General features: G+C 49.4%; 3 protein-coding genes across 11 annotated transcripts in view; 2 read left to right on the top strand and 1 right to left on the bottom strand.

The window, feature by feature from the left end:
* The window catches only part of CERS2 (ceramide synthase 2), a 162,364-nt gene extending 156,344 nt beyond the window's left edge, over positions 1-6,020 (top strand). For all 4 annotated transcript variants that reach the window (XM_083477283.1, XM_083477280.1, XM_083477281.1 and 1 more), the window contains exons 10-11: positions 281-434; positions 4,037-6,020. In XM_083477283.1, coding sequence (XP_083333409.1) covers positions 281-434; positions 4,037-4,198 — 316 coding nt within the window. In that variant the 3' untranslated portion in view covers positions 4,199-6,020. The remainder of the gene's footprint in view (positions 1-280; positions 435-4,036) is intronic.
* HORMAD1 (HORMA domain containing 1) overlaps positions 1-17,574 on the top strand; it is a 578,262-nt gene that overhangs the window by 441,731 nt on the left and 118,957 nt on the right. The window lies entirely within an intron of this gene.
* SETDB1 (SET domain bifurcated histone lysine methyltransferase 1) overlaps positions 8,723-17,574 on the bottom strand; it is a 35,769-nt gene continuing 26,917 nt past the window's right edge. For all 6 annotated transcript variants that reach the window (XM_083476954.1, XM_083476951.1, XM_083476953.1 and 3 more), the window contains exons 16-22: positions 16,023-16,618; positions 15,393-15,421; positions 13,899-14,019; positions 13,446-13,605; positions 12,065-12,267; positions 10,790-10,878; positions 8,723-9,116 (exon numbers count right to left, since the gene is read on the bottom strand). In XM_083476954.1, the coding sequence (XP_083333080.1) occupies positions 8,999-9,116; positions 10,790-10,878; positions 12,065-12,267; positions 13,446-13,605; positions 13,899-14,019; positions 15,393-15,421; positions 16,023-16,618 (1,316 nt within the window). In that variant the 3' untranslated portion in view covers positions 8,723-8,998. The remainder of the gene's footprint in view (positions 9,117-10,789; positions 10,879-12,064; positions 12,268-13,445; positions 13,606-13,898; positions 14,020-15,392; positions 15,422-16,022; positions 16,619-17,574) is intronic.

Here is a 17,574-nt window from a genome sequence, read left to right as displayed (position 1 = left end):
CCCAAGGGTCATCCAGTCCCAACCCTCTGCAATACGGGAGTCGCGGCTGATGAATAAATGTGGGCCAGTTCATAGGGGAATATAATCTGCCAGTTGCTATTAGGCCACACCCATGCTGTTCCTTGAAAGGGCATTTAAATCCCCTGGTTTACCCCCAAAGAACCCTGGGAATTGTAGTTTAAGGGCGCTGGGAATTGTAGCTCTGCGAGGGGGTAAACTACCCATGTGGTTTCTGTATTCTGATTTTTCTTGATCTGATTCCTTATGTTGAATTTTACAGGATCCTTCACTGCACCATGGTGTACCCCTTGGAAATATACCCACCTTTCTTCGGCTACTATTTCTTCAACCTCATGATGGTGATTTTGCAGTCCCTGCACATATTTTGGGCGTACCTCATTATCCGGATGGCCCAGAAATTCATAACTGGAAAGGCAAGTTGGGTTTGGGGGGGGGGTTGGTACCCTTCCCCAGTTTGTGGGTCCCCCCCCAAGTCCTTGTTCTATTTTTAAAATTACAAAGAAATAAAAAGACAAAGTTACACAGAAAAAAGACAAAAACAGAAAGGAAAAAAAACCCCATCATTTTCAAATTCTCGAATTTCATTACCTTCTTTCCACGACCTCCTCCTCCTCCCATCTCTTGTATCTTGATTAATAATTGTCACAACAAATCCTTTCCATAAGTCATAGTATTCTGTCCTTACATTACCTTACTCTATTTTCATCTTATCTTATAAAAAACCTTAAAACTTAAGACTTATTTTTACCAGCTTCTCATAACCATAACCTTTTTACCTGATTCTTTAAACATTTTTACAAGAGCCAAGTAATTTCATTTCAACATTTTTCCAACGTTCATAAAATGTTTCCCCAGTTTGTGTTTTGTCTAGTATGAGGTATAAGAGAAAACCAACTCTTTTTTTGGTGTTTGAGAGAGAGAGACAAACCAACCAACTAACCCAGAGGGCAGTGTTTAAAATATATCTATTTACTGCGGTCCCACTTTTCCTCAATGGGACTCGGGGTAGCTTGCTTGCGTGGTTCTCCGACTTTCCGTATTCTCCACAACAACCCTGCCAGCTGGGCCAAGCTAAGAGACCGGCAGGTCACATCCAGTGAGCTTCATGGCCAAATGGGGATTTTGAACCCTGGTCTTCCTAACCCCGGGGTCGGCAACCTGTAGGCCACTTTTGGCCCGTCATGATTCCAGTTGGGCCAATGACATCTTTTTCTCCAAGCTATTGGCCCAGTAGCTGATGCCACTCTGGTGGGTGGGGTTCAGTCCTGCGCCGGCTACCGATGAGCCGCAGTTAAACCCTGCCAATTTGGCAAGATTCAGAACAAAACCCTCCCTTATTGATTTATTACAGGGGTCAGCAAACTTTTTCAGCACTGTCCCTCAGACCTTGCGGGGGGCAGGACTATATTTTGAAGGGGGGAAATGAACAAATTCCTATGCCCCACAAATAACTCAGAGATGCATTATAAATAAAAGGGCACATTCTACTCATGTAAAAACATGCTGATTCCTGGACTGTCCACAAACCAGATTTAGAAGGCGATTGGGCTGCATCTGGCCCCTGGGCCTTAGTTTGCCCACCCACGATTTATTACTTGCTTGGAGCAATTGCACACAACTCATTAGTTGAAAAGGCTCCCATGGGGGGAGGCGGCTTACGTACAATCAAGGCAGTACCTACCTGAAGGCCTACAGACTTTAAAAAATCCCCAACAACATACAAGGGGAAAGGTACAAGGAGGGATGAGGAAAAATCAAAACTCAAGCACTCATTTCTAAGGGCCGAAACTCCCTTTTGGTCATGCCCTAGTGGCGGCTTGAAGTCCCAATTATGGGCTATGGGGTTCTGAATCACCTGACGCCATTACGGCACCAGGTGGATGGGCCTGCCCACCTGTCAATATTTGTCCAGGAGGCCACCCCTGATAAGGACCTGTCCTGTGGAGCCAAAAAATTTATAAACCCTATTCTTGTCTTCATGAGGGCTAGCAACGTACTTTCATGTTTTCCTCTTCCTGGTAACGGAAGCTGAGTTGTTCAGGATGCTAGATTCTGCCGCGCCCAGAAGCAATTTCTGTGGGTTAGAACCTGGGATTTTATGTGGAAAAGATCTGTTGGATGGCTTACCCTCGACACTTCCGTTATAAGGAAAGCCGTTTCAGGCCGCGAGTGGCTTTTAATTGCCGCAGGCTGCCCGATTACCCATCAGATTGATTTTAAAAGCTGCTTGTAGGTTTTATTTTCTTCCGCTGCACTTTAAAGTTTCATTGCAAGCCCATCGTATGCTGCACTCAGGAAAGGCAGGACGCAAATAAATTCGAGTGAATAAAAGTAACTTTTTTAAAAAAACCAGCACCCTTTGGAAAGCTAAATCAGATTCTGAATATTGAATATTTCCAGTTCTCCCTCTCAAAGCGGGAATGCAAAGGGGGGGGCGAAGGGTTAATCTCCAGAATTATGTAGTTAAGAAGTTATTTTCATTTCAGAAAGGCTCTCCCACCAATTGGCCCTTAAGGTAGCTTAAAAACATCAGAAAATAATAATAATAATAATAATAACCTCACAGGGAACAGACAGCAACTAAAAGCAGATGAATGAGTATTAAAATCTCTGGTGGGTGGGTTGGAACGGGCCTCGTATACCTAAATGATTTTAACGGGGGAAGGATTTTCAAAAGCAGGAGTACCACCAGGGCCAAAGACTCCCATCTCTTGGTCAAATTTAACTTCCCGCTCCGCTGCCGCCGTCTCTTGGTCACACTTCACTTCCTAGATTCAGGTAGGTAGCCGTGTTGGTCTGACGCAGTCGAAATAAAATTAAGAAATTGTCCAGTAGCACCTTGGAGACCAATTAAGTTTGTTCTGGGTACAGTGGTACCTCGCAAGACGATTGCCTCGCAAGACGAAAAACGTGCAAGACGAAAGAGTTTTCCGTTTTTTGAGTCGTTCCGCAAGACAAATTTCCCTATGGGCTTGCTTCGCAAGACGAAACGTCTTGCGAGTTCTTGCGAGTTTGTTTCCTTTTTCTTAAAGCCGCTAAGCCGCTAATAGCCGTGCTTCGCAAGACGAAAAAACTGCAAGACGAAGAGACTCGCAGAACGGATTAATTTCGTCTTGCGAGGCACCACTGTATAAGCTTTCATGTGCATGCAGACTTCTTCAGATACGCATTAACTTCCTGGAAAGCCCTACGTATTAATAATATTATAATAATAATAATTTATTATTTAAACCCTGCCCATCTGGCTGGGCTTCCCCAGCCACTCTGGGCGGCTTCCAACTAAATATTAAAACACAGTAATACATCAAACATTAAAAGCTTCCCTGAATAGGGCTGCCTTCAGGTGTCTTCTAAAAGTCTGGTAGTTGTTTATCTCTTTCACATCTGGTGGGAGGGTGTTCCACAGGGTGGGCGCCACCACCGAGAAGGCCCTCTGCCTGGTTCCCTGTAACCTCACTTCTCGCAATGAGGAAACCATCAGAAGGCCCTTGGCGCTGGACCTCAGTGTCCAGGCTGAACGATGAGGGTGGAGATGCTCCTTCAGATATACTGGGCCTTTGAGGCCATTTAGGGCTTTCAAGATCAGCACCAACACTTTGAATTGTGCTTGGAAATGTCCTGGGAGCCAATGTAGGTCTTTCAAGACCGGTGTTATGTGGTCTCAGCAGCCGTCACCAGTCTAGCTGCCGCATTCTGGATTAGTTGTAGTTTCCGGGTCACCTTCAAGGGTAGCCCCATGTAGAGCACATTGCAGTAGTCCAAGTGGGAGATAACCAGAGCATGTGCCACACTGGCCAGTCCGCAGACAGGGAGGGTCTCATCCTGCGTACCAGATGGAGCTGATAGATAGCTGCCCTGGACACAGATTTGACCTGCGCCTCCATGGACAGCTGTGACTCCAGAATGACTCCCAGGCTGCGCACCTGGTCCTTCAGGGGCACAGTTACCCCATCCACGACCAGGGAAGTGTCCGAGTCGTCTCTCGTTTCCTGACCGGGGTTTCTCTCCCCTCCAGGTGGTGGAGGACGAGCGCAGCGACCGTGACGAGACGGACAGCACCGGGGAGGAGGAAGAGGAGTTGGAAGAAGAGAAAGCTGCCTCAGCACCCACAAAGAACGGCCCCCTGAGCAATGGGCACCCGGTCTTGAACAATAACCACCGGGTGAAAACCAATTGATCGCTCGACGTCCATTTTCGGTACCCAGGCCTCCTCTGCTTCCAGGGGGGACTCCCGTCTGTCGCCAGAGCCCAGATCTTTATTTTCATTTTTGAAGCCAAAAAGAAAACAAAACTTCCTCTGGAGAGGAGCTGCAGCTGGAAGCACAGCCCCCTGCCGCCCCACCAGCTCCTCTCTCCATCCTTGGACCCTCCAAGAACCCGAAGAAGCGCCAGGTTCATTTCAAGACGGGATCCTGAGACACTTGCCGCTTTTCTTGGGGGCAAAGCGAGTGGCCTTTTCTGGAGCTTGCAAACAGTGCTCATTTTTCTCTTCCCCAGCACCCTTTATGTACGGGAAGAACGGCAGAGTTTTGGGAGCATGGTTGCCCCTGCCTCTTTGAGCCCCTGCCCTGAATCCACCTTGGAAAGCGGTCCTGAGACCCCTCACACATTGCCAACCCCCTCCTCACCCACCCAGAACCCCTCCACAAAATTGGGCAAGCAAGGAGCAACTTCTCCGCCCCACCCCAGAAAAGACACACGTCTTTTTTCCCTTCCAAGCACACTCGAAAGGAACCAACACTTGCGGGGAAAGTATTCCGCTTGTCAAGTTTCTAGACCTCATCGAGGCCTCTCTTCCCCGTGCCAAAGGCCCTCCTGCTTGTAAACATGTCAGGAAAGCTGGGCTCGGCTCTCAAGCCTCCCCCCCCCCCCAGATCTGCTATATCATGGGCACAAATATTTTCTTTCCACAAGTAATCCTTTTGTGTGTGTGTGTGTGTGGAAAAAGCAAATATTTTGGGTACAAGCGGGTGGAGTGTAGCAGAGGGCAAGGTTGGGGTTTCCGCCCCGATCCACCTTCGCCGCTTACGAGGACAATCCCTGCGCCTTCGCTCTGCCAGAGTTGGGAAACGGAGTCAAGCAGGCGCCGTCGGTGTGGCGCTACAGTTCCCATCTCCTCTGAGCACATCTATCCAACTGTGTCTTGATACCTTTTTAGAAACCAGGCCAGGAGTCCCACCACCGGTCCTGCCTTAACTCCAAAGCCTTTCGATAATCCGTTTTTGGTTATCGTAGAAGCCATATTACTCCTTTGCAAAGCCTGGCTCTGTTTTCTTAGCTGCAGCGAAACAAATGGTGAGAGGGAGATGGATAAATACGTCTTCTGGTCCTCAAGGTGTGCCCAGCGCCCCCCCCCCACTTGTAAGGCCCTGGAGTTTTGACCACTGCCTTTGCAACCCCCAGCCCGATAGGAAGAGGTTTTTAAATTGCAAAAAAAAGTATTTAATTAAAGAAGCAATTGGATTACATCGAGTCCACAGGCGAGGGAATCACAGGTAGAGGGTTTTAATTTTTGGAGATCACGTTCAGATGAGATCATGGAGGATTTACTCACCTTTTTTCCTGGGTATTTTAGTTTGGGGTGGGGGAGATGTTTCGGCAAGCTAATTCAGACAGGTCAATGATGCCAGAAGGCTGAAAACTCAGTGATGGTCTTTATTTTCCTTTTCTTAAAAAAGCTTTCTCTAAACTGCACCACCTTACTCCTGTAGAGAATTTAATTCAATGCACACAACTTCACTTTATTCCCCTGCATTCCTTCTCTTAGGAATGTAATACTTTCCTTTTGCCCCCAACTCCACAATCCTTTTCTCATCCTATTAAAAAAAAAAAAACACCCAGAGAGGTACACCCACTTTTATGTAGTCTACTTGCCTTTTACCACTCCCAGAGGGGGAGACGCTGATTTTTGTTTTAATTTATTAGATAGGGTTTTTTCAAGCACCAAAACGAGAAAAATCTTTTGGCTTCAGCTGGAATAAAAACTCCAGAGAAAGACAGTTTTGAAGAATATCTGCTCTATCCGTAGGATCAAATTGCAATTATTCTTTCCCTAGCCTTAGCCTTAGGGCATTTTTTGGGGGGGTGGGGGTAGGGAGAGGTTTACAAAAAAGGACCATTAATCTATCTTCAGACCAAAATGTGTGTTCTTTTTTTTTTAAAGAAAAAAAAAGTTAAAATATATTAAAACCTAAATAAGACTAATAAATTTCTGTTAAAAAAAAATTCTGGTGATTGGATTACCTTTGGGAAAGTTCACACAACTAAGGGTGCTTTTTAAATGGCACAACGGTGTTTTGCAAACACTTCCAGCATAGGTTAGTGGGGAAATTCTTAACGCCAACCCTGCAGGGGGGCATGTGGCCGTTTGTTTTGGGATTGCTCTGGGAAACAGTTGGGGTTCTGTCGGAGTGAACCAGATTCAATTGGATACATCCAACTTTTGTCCACCCACCCCAGTCCCATTAAACGTAAAGTTAAAGGGACTCCTGATCGTTAGGTCCAGTCGTGACCAACTCTGGGGTTGCGGCACTCATCTCGCTTTACTGGCCGAGGGAGCCGGCGTCCAGCTTCCGGGTCATGTGGCCAACATGACTAAGCTGCTTCTGGAGAACCAGAGCAGTGCACGGAAACGCCGTTTACCTTCCCGCCGGAGTGGTACCTATTTATCTACTTGCACATTGAGGTGCTTTTGAACTGCTAGGTTGGCAGGAGCAGGGACTGAGCAACGGGAGCTCATCCCGTCGCGGGGATTCAAACCGCCGACCTTCTGATCGGCAAGTCCTAGGCTCTGTGCTTTAACCCACAGCGCCACCCGCATCCCATTAAACGCCCTTAATAACTTAGGAATCAAGATAGACTTCCTCTGGACCAGGAGGCTCTGTAAGAACACCAGACGAGCCCTGCAGCTGGATCAGGCCCAAAGGGACCGATCCAGTCCAACACCCTGCAGCCAGCCACATGCCCTGATGGGAAGCTCATGATCTGGACCCAAACACAGCAGCAAAACGACCCCTACATGCGATTCCCTGGAACTGGTATTGCTGCTGTTTGCATTTGTCTGTCTTCAACAGACAATGGAGTATGCCTCTGGGGTGAAGTCAAACTGCCACACTAGCAGTACCAAAGCGACCTCTCTGGGATGCAAACCTGGGCAGTGCGGGGTCCTGGGCTGCCCAGACGACAAGACCCCCCCCCCCATCAGCCTCGGTGATGTCCAAAAGAGCAGAGCAAGACATTTGACACCAGCTTGGTTGCTTGAATTGCGGGAAGGTGGCACACAAGGCGACTGTAGAGTCTCCACATTTGTGTTGGGTTTAGTCCGGGGGTCAGCAAACATTTTCAGCAGGGGGCCGGTCCCCTTGTCCCTCAGACCTTGTGGGGGGCCGGACTATAAGCCGCACACCCCCGACTCTCCCCTTCTCCACAGCACCGGACAAGCCCATAGCTGTCAAACCTTTCCCTTTTCTTGCGAGGAATCCTATTTGGAATAAGGGAATTTCCCTTAAAAAAAGGAAAACGTCGACAGCTATGGACAAGCCCTGGTGGCTGCTTGCCTGTGTCCTGCGAGCGGCAGGGGCTGGCAGCGGGACGATGACCGGCGTGCAAAAGGGCTCCAGAGAGGGGCTGCTTAAAATGGTGGTTGCTCGAGCGCTGCTACTGCTGGCAGCAACAAAGCCCAGCCCTCTTCCTTCTCTAGGCAGGGCAGGGAGAAGCCGGGAGGAGGGAGGGAGGAGGTGCCGCCGCCAAGGGAGGGGGGGAGAGGGAAGGAACACGTGTGCTGCCAATCCATGCGGCGATTCATAGACCATCCGTGGGCCGGATCCAGAAGGCAACTGGGCCTGATCGGGCCTATGGGCCTTCGTTTGCCGACCCATGGTTTAGTCATTTGCCTTTTCTTCTCCTGAACTGGGAGTATTCCGAGGCATTTTTACTGCCTCCCGGCAGTAGGGAAGGAGACCGTATCGTCCATGAATTTGTCTTAATGGTTGAAAGCCATCCACGTTCAGGGAGCCATCGCTGCATCGACCCCTGGCATCTCCAGGTGATCGCAGAGTGGGAAAGGATCTCGAGGATCGACTACTCTGCGATCACCTGCAATGCAGGAATCCGGCCCGCAGCTGCCCCTGAGGGGGCACGAACCACTAGCCTCGAACCACACTCACCCATGTGCCAAAGAAGAAGAAGAAGAAGAGTTTGGATTTGATATCCCGCCTTTCACTCCCCTTCAGGAGTCTCAAAGCGGCTCACATTCTCCTTTCCCTTCCTCCCCCACAACAAACACTCTGTGAGGTGAGTGGGGCTGAGAGACTTCAGAGAAGTGTGACTGGCCCAAGGTCACCCAGCAGCTGCATGTGGAGGAGCGGAGACGCGAACCCGGTTCCCCAGATTACGTGACTACCGCTCTTAACCACTACACTACACTGGCTCTCAAAGAGATAATGGGTTGCAGGTGCATGAAACACCACCTTTCTGTCGTTTAAACTGCGCTCTTGGAAAAGCCAGCTTTTCTTTTGAGAAACACAGAGAGCTCTTTCCTCTCCTTCCAGGAGTCAGATGGAAAGTCCCAAAGGATCTGGGCCCTGATCCTGAATAATCCCTGGATCAGCGCCCAAGATCGTTCCCCATAAAAACCTCCATGGCTGTGCCCTACGTTATATTTTCTTTTTTTTTAAAAAAAAAGGTTCAGAAGCAGACTGTCTTTTGAAATCGAGAGTAAACATGGTTTTATTGCTTTACGACGACGAAAGGAGGGGGGGCGGTCCTCTGCAAAACTCCATACACAGAACCATGCCCTCGACAACGCGGCGCCAAAAATGGATGAGGCCGCAAACAGAGAACGAGACATGTGAGAAGCGGGTAAGGGGGGGGTCCACTGACCCAAAAGGGCTTTAAAAAATAAAACACTTTTAAAAAATTCATGAAATACGCCCCCCCGCCTAAAAAAAAGGAGGGTGGGCAGCGGGAGAAAGAAACCTTACAACAAACGTCCACGGCATTCAATTGCACCGCAGCAGCACAGAAGTTCCTTGCCCTCCACGCTGCCAACCTCGTAGTTATAGTCCCAGGTAAGTTCGGTGCCGGCTCTGATCCTCCTGCGAGAAGGAGAAAGAGTTTTGTAGTTTTGAAATGGCAGCTTAGAATGGGAGAGACTCTCTGGGTGAAGAGCAGTGTGCCTCAGCTTCTGCTCCCCCACCTGTAAAATGGGCATAACGGGACTCGTGAGACCATGTCGTGATCTAGAGCAGTGTTTCCCAACCTTGGGCCTCCAGCTGTTTTTAAACTACAATTCCCATCATCCCCTACCACTGGTCTTGCTAGCTAGGGATGATGGGAGTTGTAGTCCAAAAACAGCTGGAGGCCCAAGGTTGGGAAACACTGATCTAGAGTGCAGCTGCACTTGGCTGCTCAGAGTGGCTAGGGAAACCCACCCAGATGGGCGGGGTATAATTATTATTATTAATATGATTATTATTACTACTACTACTACTGTCCGCACCTCAAAAAAAAGAGGAGATTCTGTAGAGGAGCAAAAAGGTTAAGAAAAGGGCTACCAAAATGATGGAAGGGGAAGAAGCAATTGCCCCGTTAAAGAAATAATACATTTGGGGCTTTTTTTGGTATCAGGGGTCAGCAGACTTTTCCAGCAGGGGGCCGGTCCACTGTCCCTCAGAACTTGTGGGGGATGGACTATTTTTTTTGGGGGGGAGGGATGAACGAATTCCTATGCCCCCTCAAATAACCCAGAGATGCATTTTAAATACAATGGTACCTCGGGTTAAGAACTTAATTCGTTCTGGAGGTCCGTTCTTAACTTGAAACTGTTCTTAACCTGACTTTAACCTAACTTTAGCTAATGGGGCCTCCAGCTGCCGCTGCGCTGCCAGAGCATGATTTCTGTTCTCATCGTGAAGCAAAGTTCTTAACCCGAGGTAATATTTCTGGGTTAGCGGAGTCTGTAACCTGAAGCGTATGTAGCCCCAGGTACCACTGTAAAAGCACACATTCTGCTCATGTAAAAACACCAGGCAGGCCCCACAAATAACCCAGCGATGCATTTTAAATAAGAGAGCGCATTCGACTCATGTAAAAACATGCTGATTCCCAGACCGTCCGCGGGCCGGATTGAGAAGGCGATTGGGCCGAATCCAGCCCCCGGGCTTTAGGTTGCCTACCCTTGGTATAGAGGGGGGAAAGAGGTGTCATGCTAGAATGTCAAAGTACACATGGCATGGACAGAGTGGGCACATTAAAGTTTCCATCCCCCATGACACGAGAAGCTAAAGATTGGAAGAGTAAAGGCAGACAAAAGAAAGCACCTCTTTAGTTGAACTGTGGAACTCCCTGCCACAGGAGACAGGGACGGCCCACTTTAAAAGAGGGATATCGATGGCTGCTAGCTATGCTTCGCCCTTGCAGCCAGAGGCAGTAACGCTCCTCGCTACCAACCACTGGCAAGTGGAATCCTGGGAACTGTAGTTTGTTGTGAGTGCCAAGTTGTCAAGAGGCACCGCCCCCCCCAGCCCTCTCCCAGAGCAGTTTAACATCTGACCCCTTGTCCAGGGAACTCTGGGAATCGTAGTTCTGGGGGCGGGATCTCCTAATCACACTCAGCACCCTGGATGAACTACGGTTCCCAGGATTCGGAGGGCGGGAGCCGTTGGGTGTTCAAAGTGGTGGAAGGGGGCCTTAAATGCCTGGTGCGGATGCGGCCGAAGGGAAGCTGGACCGAAGAGAGGGAAGCTGGTCTTTTTGGGAGAGGGCTTACTTGCTGGCGAAGAAGGCCACCCATGGGAAACGGAGGTCGTGGGTGTCCACAAAGACGTTCTGGACAAAGAGGTTAGGACTGCAGCTATGCTGGAAACAGAAATGAGCGTTAGCCGAAATCAGAAAGGCAAAAGCTCTGTGCCGACTGACGTCAAGGTATTTTAGAGCTGCTTGTTATCTAGCCAAAATGATATTTAAAAGTGTGAAAGTATCATCAACAGAAGTTAACTCAGAAATGGACGTAAAATGCTGAATTTCCTTAGCAGACCACAATACGCGCCCCCCCTTTTTTTTAAAAAAGGAGTATCCTCTTCTTTTAACAAATGTTAAAACACAAAACTGGATGAAGTACCACAAATACGTCCATTTCTCAGAAGGAAAAAAAAACTGACAACACCCCCCCAAAAAAAACCACACCAAGTAAAACACAGATAAAATTAAGCAAGCAACAACAACAAGCCCCCCCCCCCAAAAAACCCAACATCAGTTTTTAAAAATAAAGGGGGGGACATTTGGTAAGCACAGAGGGGAGGGGTCAGAATTATGCATTTGGGAACCTGAGGTGTAGGCAAATTATTTCTGACAAGGTGCTGACCATTAACATTGGGAAAAAATGAGAAAACAGAAGGGGGGGCTTCTTTGATCTGACCCCCCCCAAAAAAAATTATTCCTAAACCTCACCAACTCTTCGTCTGTCCACAAATATCCTTTAAACATTCACCCAGTCTTTCCTAATCTCTGATATTTCTGGCCCCCCCGTCTTCTTGAGGACATTCAGCCAATGAGAGGAAGCTCCAAAGTGACCAAGCCAAAAATCCAACCACCAGTTGCAAATCTACTGTCTATAATATTTATCTCCCACATCTCAAGCTTTAGGTTTTCAAGGTCTCTTACGACACATGCAGGAAATCTGTTGTTATTTAGCGTTGGGCGCTGGGAACAAATCGAGGGAGTTTATTTTAGCACAGCTATCTTTAACAATCCGTTGTTTGAGAACAGAAATGCTTATATGAAGCAGTGTTTTATTGGGGGGAGGGAGACAACCTAAAAGTTGTTGCTGGCGTGCCTCCTTTAGCCATTCGCTGAGCTGCAGTGACATCACAGAAGGTCAATGGAAATGAACTGCAGAGCGAGAAGTGCCCGTCACGGAATATCCACCAACAGTAAGACTCTACAGGGGTAGCGAGAGGTCGGCTTGGATGGAGGAAAAACACCAGAGTTGTGCGAGAAGGGGGAAATTTAATTTGGCTATTAGGTACAGCAGGGAGAATCTCACATTGAGGTAGCGGCCCAAGTTGCCTTCGAGTTTGGCGTCGATGATGTAACAGGACTCCTCTCCGTCATAGAACTGCCGCGTGTTCCTCCGGATGGGCATGTTCTCCCCGGACGCCAGGTTGGTCGACTTGATGGCAATGCCGTGGGTTGACTTCAGGGCGAAGCCGCGGGTGGACTTGACGGCCACCTGCCTTTTCACTGGTCCTGGGAAACACCCAAGGGAGTCGACACCGTTAAAGGGAGATCAAAGAAGCCGATTTCAGATACTCGGTCATATTGGAACAGCCTGGGCAGTTTCCTAGCCTGAGCAGGCTGGCTTTTCCTTCACCCACAATGCCCACGTCCTTTGGAAAAGTTTCTCCCTCCTATAGCAGGTAAACGGCAGGGCCTTATTCGTGCTGGCACCCCCTTAGCAATATTCATTCCCTTCTCAGAAGTGGCGGAGGAAGCGGTTAATGCAGAGGTTTAGGATCAGAGTTTTTCTTCTCCTAGATGGGCTCCCTTCCCAGGTGGACGAGCCCCACCTGCCCCTCACGGAGGGCTTGAGACCTATCGGCTCCCCTCACCCGGTTTGGCAGCCCAGTGGAAGCCGTTTCCTGGGTTGTGGCTGCTGTCCCATGCTGGCAGCTTCTGGGAGCCACAGGTGAGCGCTGAGCACAGGGTGGGGGGGGCCAAAGGTGGACAAACTACCCCAGAAGGAGCATGGCGTGCCCCCCAACAGTGGCCCTCCCCTTCCCCTAATGCCCCATACACACCAAACAAAAAACAACAACATGATAGAACATCACAATCACAGCATGAATCATGTAGAATCATGACTTGACATTTTCATCCCCAAAAAAGTTTTTGATTTGAGTTTCCACTGAAATGGGGCTGCACTTTAATGTTTCTATGTTGTATTTTAATCTTGTTTTCTAAACTATATTTCAATCAGCTGTTTTTATATTTGGTGTTAGCTGCCCTGAGCCTGGTCTTGGCTGGGGAGGGTGGGGTATAAATATTTATTATTATTATTATTATTATTATTATTATTATTATTATTAGCCTGAATATAAGCCCCACTCCCGCCCCCCCAATTCATGGCAAAGGAGTGCCTGCCCTCTGCATAGTCCCCCATCCTCTCCCCCAAGGCCAGGAAGGGAGAGAACAAGGAAGGGGAAAGGCCACCGCCAACGCAGCGTGCAGATGCGCATGCGCATGCTCAAAGCTCGATTTAGTGCTTCTGCGCATGCGCGACTGCCAAAACCCGGAAGTAACCCGTTCCGGTACTTCCGTGTTTCGGCGGTCCGCAACCTGAAAATACGCAACCTGAAGCTTCTGTAACCCGAGGTATGACTGTACACACAACCGCCTCCCCTCTCCCGAAACGCGGCTGCGCTCACCCAGCCCCGAAGAGCTCTTCTTGCCGTCTGGCCCCGGCTCCTCTTCTGACCCGGAGGAGATGGTCTGGATGTCGTCGCTGTCGTTGCCCTGCGCCTGCCTCGAGGTGCCGCGCCCGTTGTCGCCATCGCTGTCCGTGCTGCTGGAGAGCATCAGCACATCCTGGCGGTGGAAGAGAGAGAGAGAGAGAAAAGTGGGAGGGAGGGAGGGAGGGAACGTCTGCAGCCGCCCCTCTCCTTGGCCAGCAAGGAATTCCGTTCCGGGCAGCTCAGTTTAAAGTGGGTATCGACAAGCTGGAACACAAAGCTTTCTTACGTTCTTCATATGCCCCCCAAGTGCAGGGGACCTCCCCACTCGACAATTCTGAGTCTACGATTCTAACACAAAGCTTTGTGGAAGGATAACAGCCTGCCCACAGGCCTAAAAGTTCTTAAGATAATTACATCTACGGGTACCTGATGGGACTCTGTCTGCCTCCGGCTCTGAAGCAAAGCCGTCTTGCTGATCGGCCTCCGGACTCCTTCGGGGACCGGCGGGTTTGGATTGTAACCGTACAACCTGCCTGCACCGGGCGCCCTGGGGGAGGACAGAGGAAGGAGTTAGCTGCTCACACAATGCTTCGCCGCAAGATGCCAGCAAGCCGCAACCGCCACGTAAATAGACAGCTGATATATGGCCGTGGTTCCAGCACTGATTCCCCACCCCCCAATTTTATTTTATTTACTGTAATGCAAAAGTAATATTCAGTGTAAAGAGAAATCAGTCCTCCCTCCTTTCCCTGAACCGCAGTTTAGGATTTACGTAGCATTTCTTGAACACACAACATAGGTTATGTATAAGATACAGAATCTTCTGTTTAACACAATATTCAGTGTACTACAATGCATTATACTAGTTTTTTCCCCTCCGCAGCATTCATTGATTCATTTTTATATAATTTACAAAAACAAATGACTCCATTAATTGTTTCTTTTTCTCAAGTGTAAGAAATTAAGGCGTCCCCTTAAAACATTTTCCTTTTGCTTGGGCATTCGGTCGTTTAAACCGCATGCGGTTGTGGAGAGGAGAAAACTCTTGGCTGTTGCCGTTTTAAAATTGGGATTAGCATTCTGTAAGTTTAATAGTTTGTTTTACGATAGCCGTGTCGTGTTTGTACAGTTCAGAGGACTTTTAGCCACCCTGGGCTCTGGGTCAGGAGGAGGGTGGAGTTGAAGCAATAAATGATAAAGAAAAGACCCAGTGTGGTGTAGTGGTTAAGAGTGCAGGACTAGGACCAGGGAAGGACCAGGGTTCGAATCCCCCCCCCCCCCGCTCAGCAATGATGCTTCCAGAATGTGACCTTCTCAGCTTATCCTACCTCACAGGTGAAACTGGCTGAAGTGACTGGATCATGTCTGAATGTTTGTCAGATGAGAATGAAAAACAACCCTCCCCGCACCTAGAAGGCTAGCATGTCAGGGAAAAGAGGTTCCCAAAGTGCAGCCCGTGGACCACCCAGTGGTGGCCCCAAAAGCTTAGCTCAGCTGACATGCTGCATTAAGCATTCATACTGATTTTTAACTGCTTGCCTGAATTCTTAAGACTATATTTTACTGTATCGCAATTAGAATTCTGCAGAATGAAAATGGTAACGCAGTACAGAAAACAAAAGCAACATTAGAAATACAATTAAACACAACATCTGGCACTTGCTACAACGGGCAGAAAAGCCCCTCACTGATATTCCATTGGTATGTGGTGAACAAGGGTTTGGGGAAACCTCTGAGCTGTATCCTTCTGCCCCTGCCCTTGACATGCTAGCTTTCTGCTTGCGGGGAGTTCTTCAGCTGGTAGAACGTTCAGAAACACTCCGGCTCTTTTCCCAAGAGAGACAGAAATCCAGGAGGAGCCAGAGCTGGTCGAAGTTACACAAAGGAAGAGCAGAGAAGAAAAGAAAAAAGAGAACTTACAACAGAGGTTTGCTGTGGTCTTCGGGTTCCTGTGGGAAAGAAGGGCGAGAAAGAGGAAACTGTAGCAAACTTTTAAAGGTAAAGGGACTCTGGGGTTGCGGCATTCATCTCGCTTTATTGGCCGAGGGAGCCGGCGTACAGCTTCCGGGTCATGTGGCCAGCATGACTAAGCCGCTTCTGGCGAACCAGAGCAGTGCACGGAAACGCTGTTTACCTTCCCGCCGGAGTGGTACCTATTTATCTACTTGCACTTTGTGCTTTCGAACTGCTAGGTTGGCAGGAGCAGGGACTGAACAATGGGAGCTCACCCCATCACGGGGATTCGAACCGCCGACCTTCTGATCGGCAAGTCCTAGGCTCTGTGGTAACCCACAGTGCCACCCGCGTCCCTAGCAAACATTTAGGCAGAAATAGTTAATAAGAGTTGGCCTGCATTGCAAAATATAGTCCGCTGCCCCCACCAAGGTCTGAGGGACTGTGAACCGGCCCCCTGCTGAAAAAGTCTGCTGACCCCTGAGCAAAATCCCCTGCGATGCAGAAATCACGGGTGTAGTCCACGTGTTTCCAAACCCGACAGAGAGGGCCGCCAAAAATCTATCCACAGAACACTGCAGGGGAGAGGAACCGTACCTCTTTCTTCTTCACCTCCAGCCCGAAATCGTCCCGGCCTCCCGGTGCCGCCTTCTCGCCGTCCGGGGGCTCGGCCTTTGCGGCCTTCGCCTCGCCCGCCTCGTGTGTGCGAAACGAGGAGCGGCTGTCGTCCTGGAAGCCGTCTGCCATGGTGTTGGAGCTGAGCCAGGAGGCTACCTTGTTTTTGGAGGTCTCCTCGGAGAGGGGGGGCTTGCAGTGGGCGGCCTCCTCGTGGCTGGCCTGCCGGGCCAGGCCCGAGTCCTTCGAAGCCGTCTCGGAGACGCCGTTCTCCCGCTGGCCCCGCGTCTGTCGCCGGGTGGCGTAGCTTCGCCAGACCGAGCTGGTGCTGAAGTCCTCGTCTTTGCAGAAGTTGTCGTCCGAGCTCTCCTCGTTGGACTCCTCCTGCTCCTCCGAGCCCGAGTTCTCGTCCTCGTCGTCCTTCAGGTTGACGCCGCTGCTGTCCGAAGAGCACTTGGCCTCGCTTTCGTAGCCCTCCTTCGAGTTCTCCACGCTCTCAATGTGGTCCAGGTTGGCAAAGTATTCGTCGCCCATCTCTAGGCCCTCCTTGTCGGCAAAGTCGTCCGTCAGGATTTTACCTGTGGGGCAGCAAGGAGAGAAACAGCGGGGGGAGGGGGGAGAAAGAGAGAGAGACCCTTAGCTCTCGGCTAGGAAACATAAACCTTTACAAACTCATGACACTATTGAAATTGAAATACTTTATTGTCACTTGTACAACTTGTATAAGGTCTGTATAGTTCAATCTATGGTTTTCCCAGTAGTGATGTATGGAAGTGAGAGCTGGACCATAAAGAAAGCTGATCGCTGAAGAATGGATGCTTTTGAATTATGGCGCTGGAGGAGACTCTTGAGAGTCCCATGGACTGCAAGAAGATCCAACTGATCCATTCTGAAGGAAATCAGCCCTGAGTGCTCACTGGAAGGACAGATCCTGAAGCTGAGGCTCCAGTACTTTGGCCACCTCATGAGAAGAGACGACTCCCTGGAAAAGACCCTGATGTTGGGAAAGATAGAGGGCCCAAGGAGAAGGGGACGACAGAGGACGAGATGGTGGGACAGTGTTCTCGAAGCTACCAGCATGAGTTTGACCAAACTGCGGGAGGCAGTGGAAGACAGGAGTCCCTGACGTGCTCTGGTCCAGGGGGTCACAAAGAGGCAGACACGACTAAACAACTAAACAACAAAACAACTCACTGTATACGAGATTACACGAGCAGCTGCCACTCAGCTCTCTTAGTCTTAATTCCCCTCGTTTACTGAGGCACACCCACCAAGCCCGAAACTCAGTTGCCCTGTTGTTATCTTTTCATTCAGCAGCCTAACAGCCCACGGATAGAACCTGTTAGTGCGACTAATTGTGTTTCTATATCTTCTGCCTGAGGGCAGGAGATCAAGAAAGTGCTGGCCAGGGTGTGAATCATCCCTGAGAATTTTCCTCACTCTCCTGAGGCAACGTTCTTCCGCTATTTCATCCAGCGGATTCATGGGACAGCCCATAATATCTTGTGCTGTATTCACCACCCTCTGTAGGCAC

The sequence above is a fragment of the Podarcis liolepis genome (genome assembly GCF_965112155.1).
Source record: "Podarcis liolepis genome assembly, chromosome: 15".
NCBI classification, from domain to species: Eukaryota; Metazoa; Chordata; class Lepidosauria; order Squamata; family Lacertidae; genus Podarcis; species Podarcis liolepis.
The sequence above is the reverse complement of the archived record's forward strand: the minus strand, read 5'-3'. Positions and strand labels throughout refer to the sequence as shown.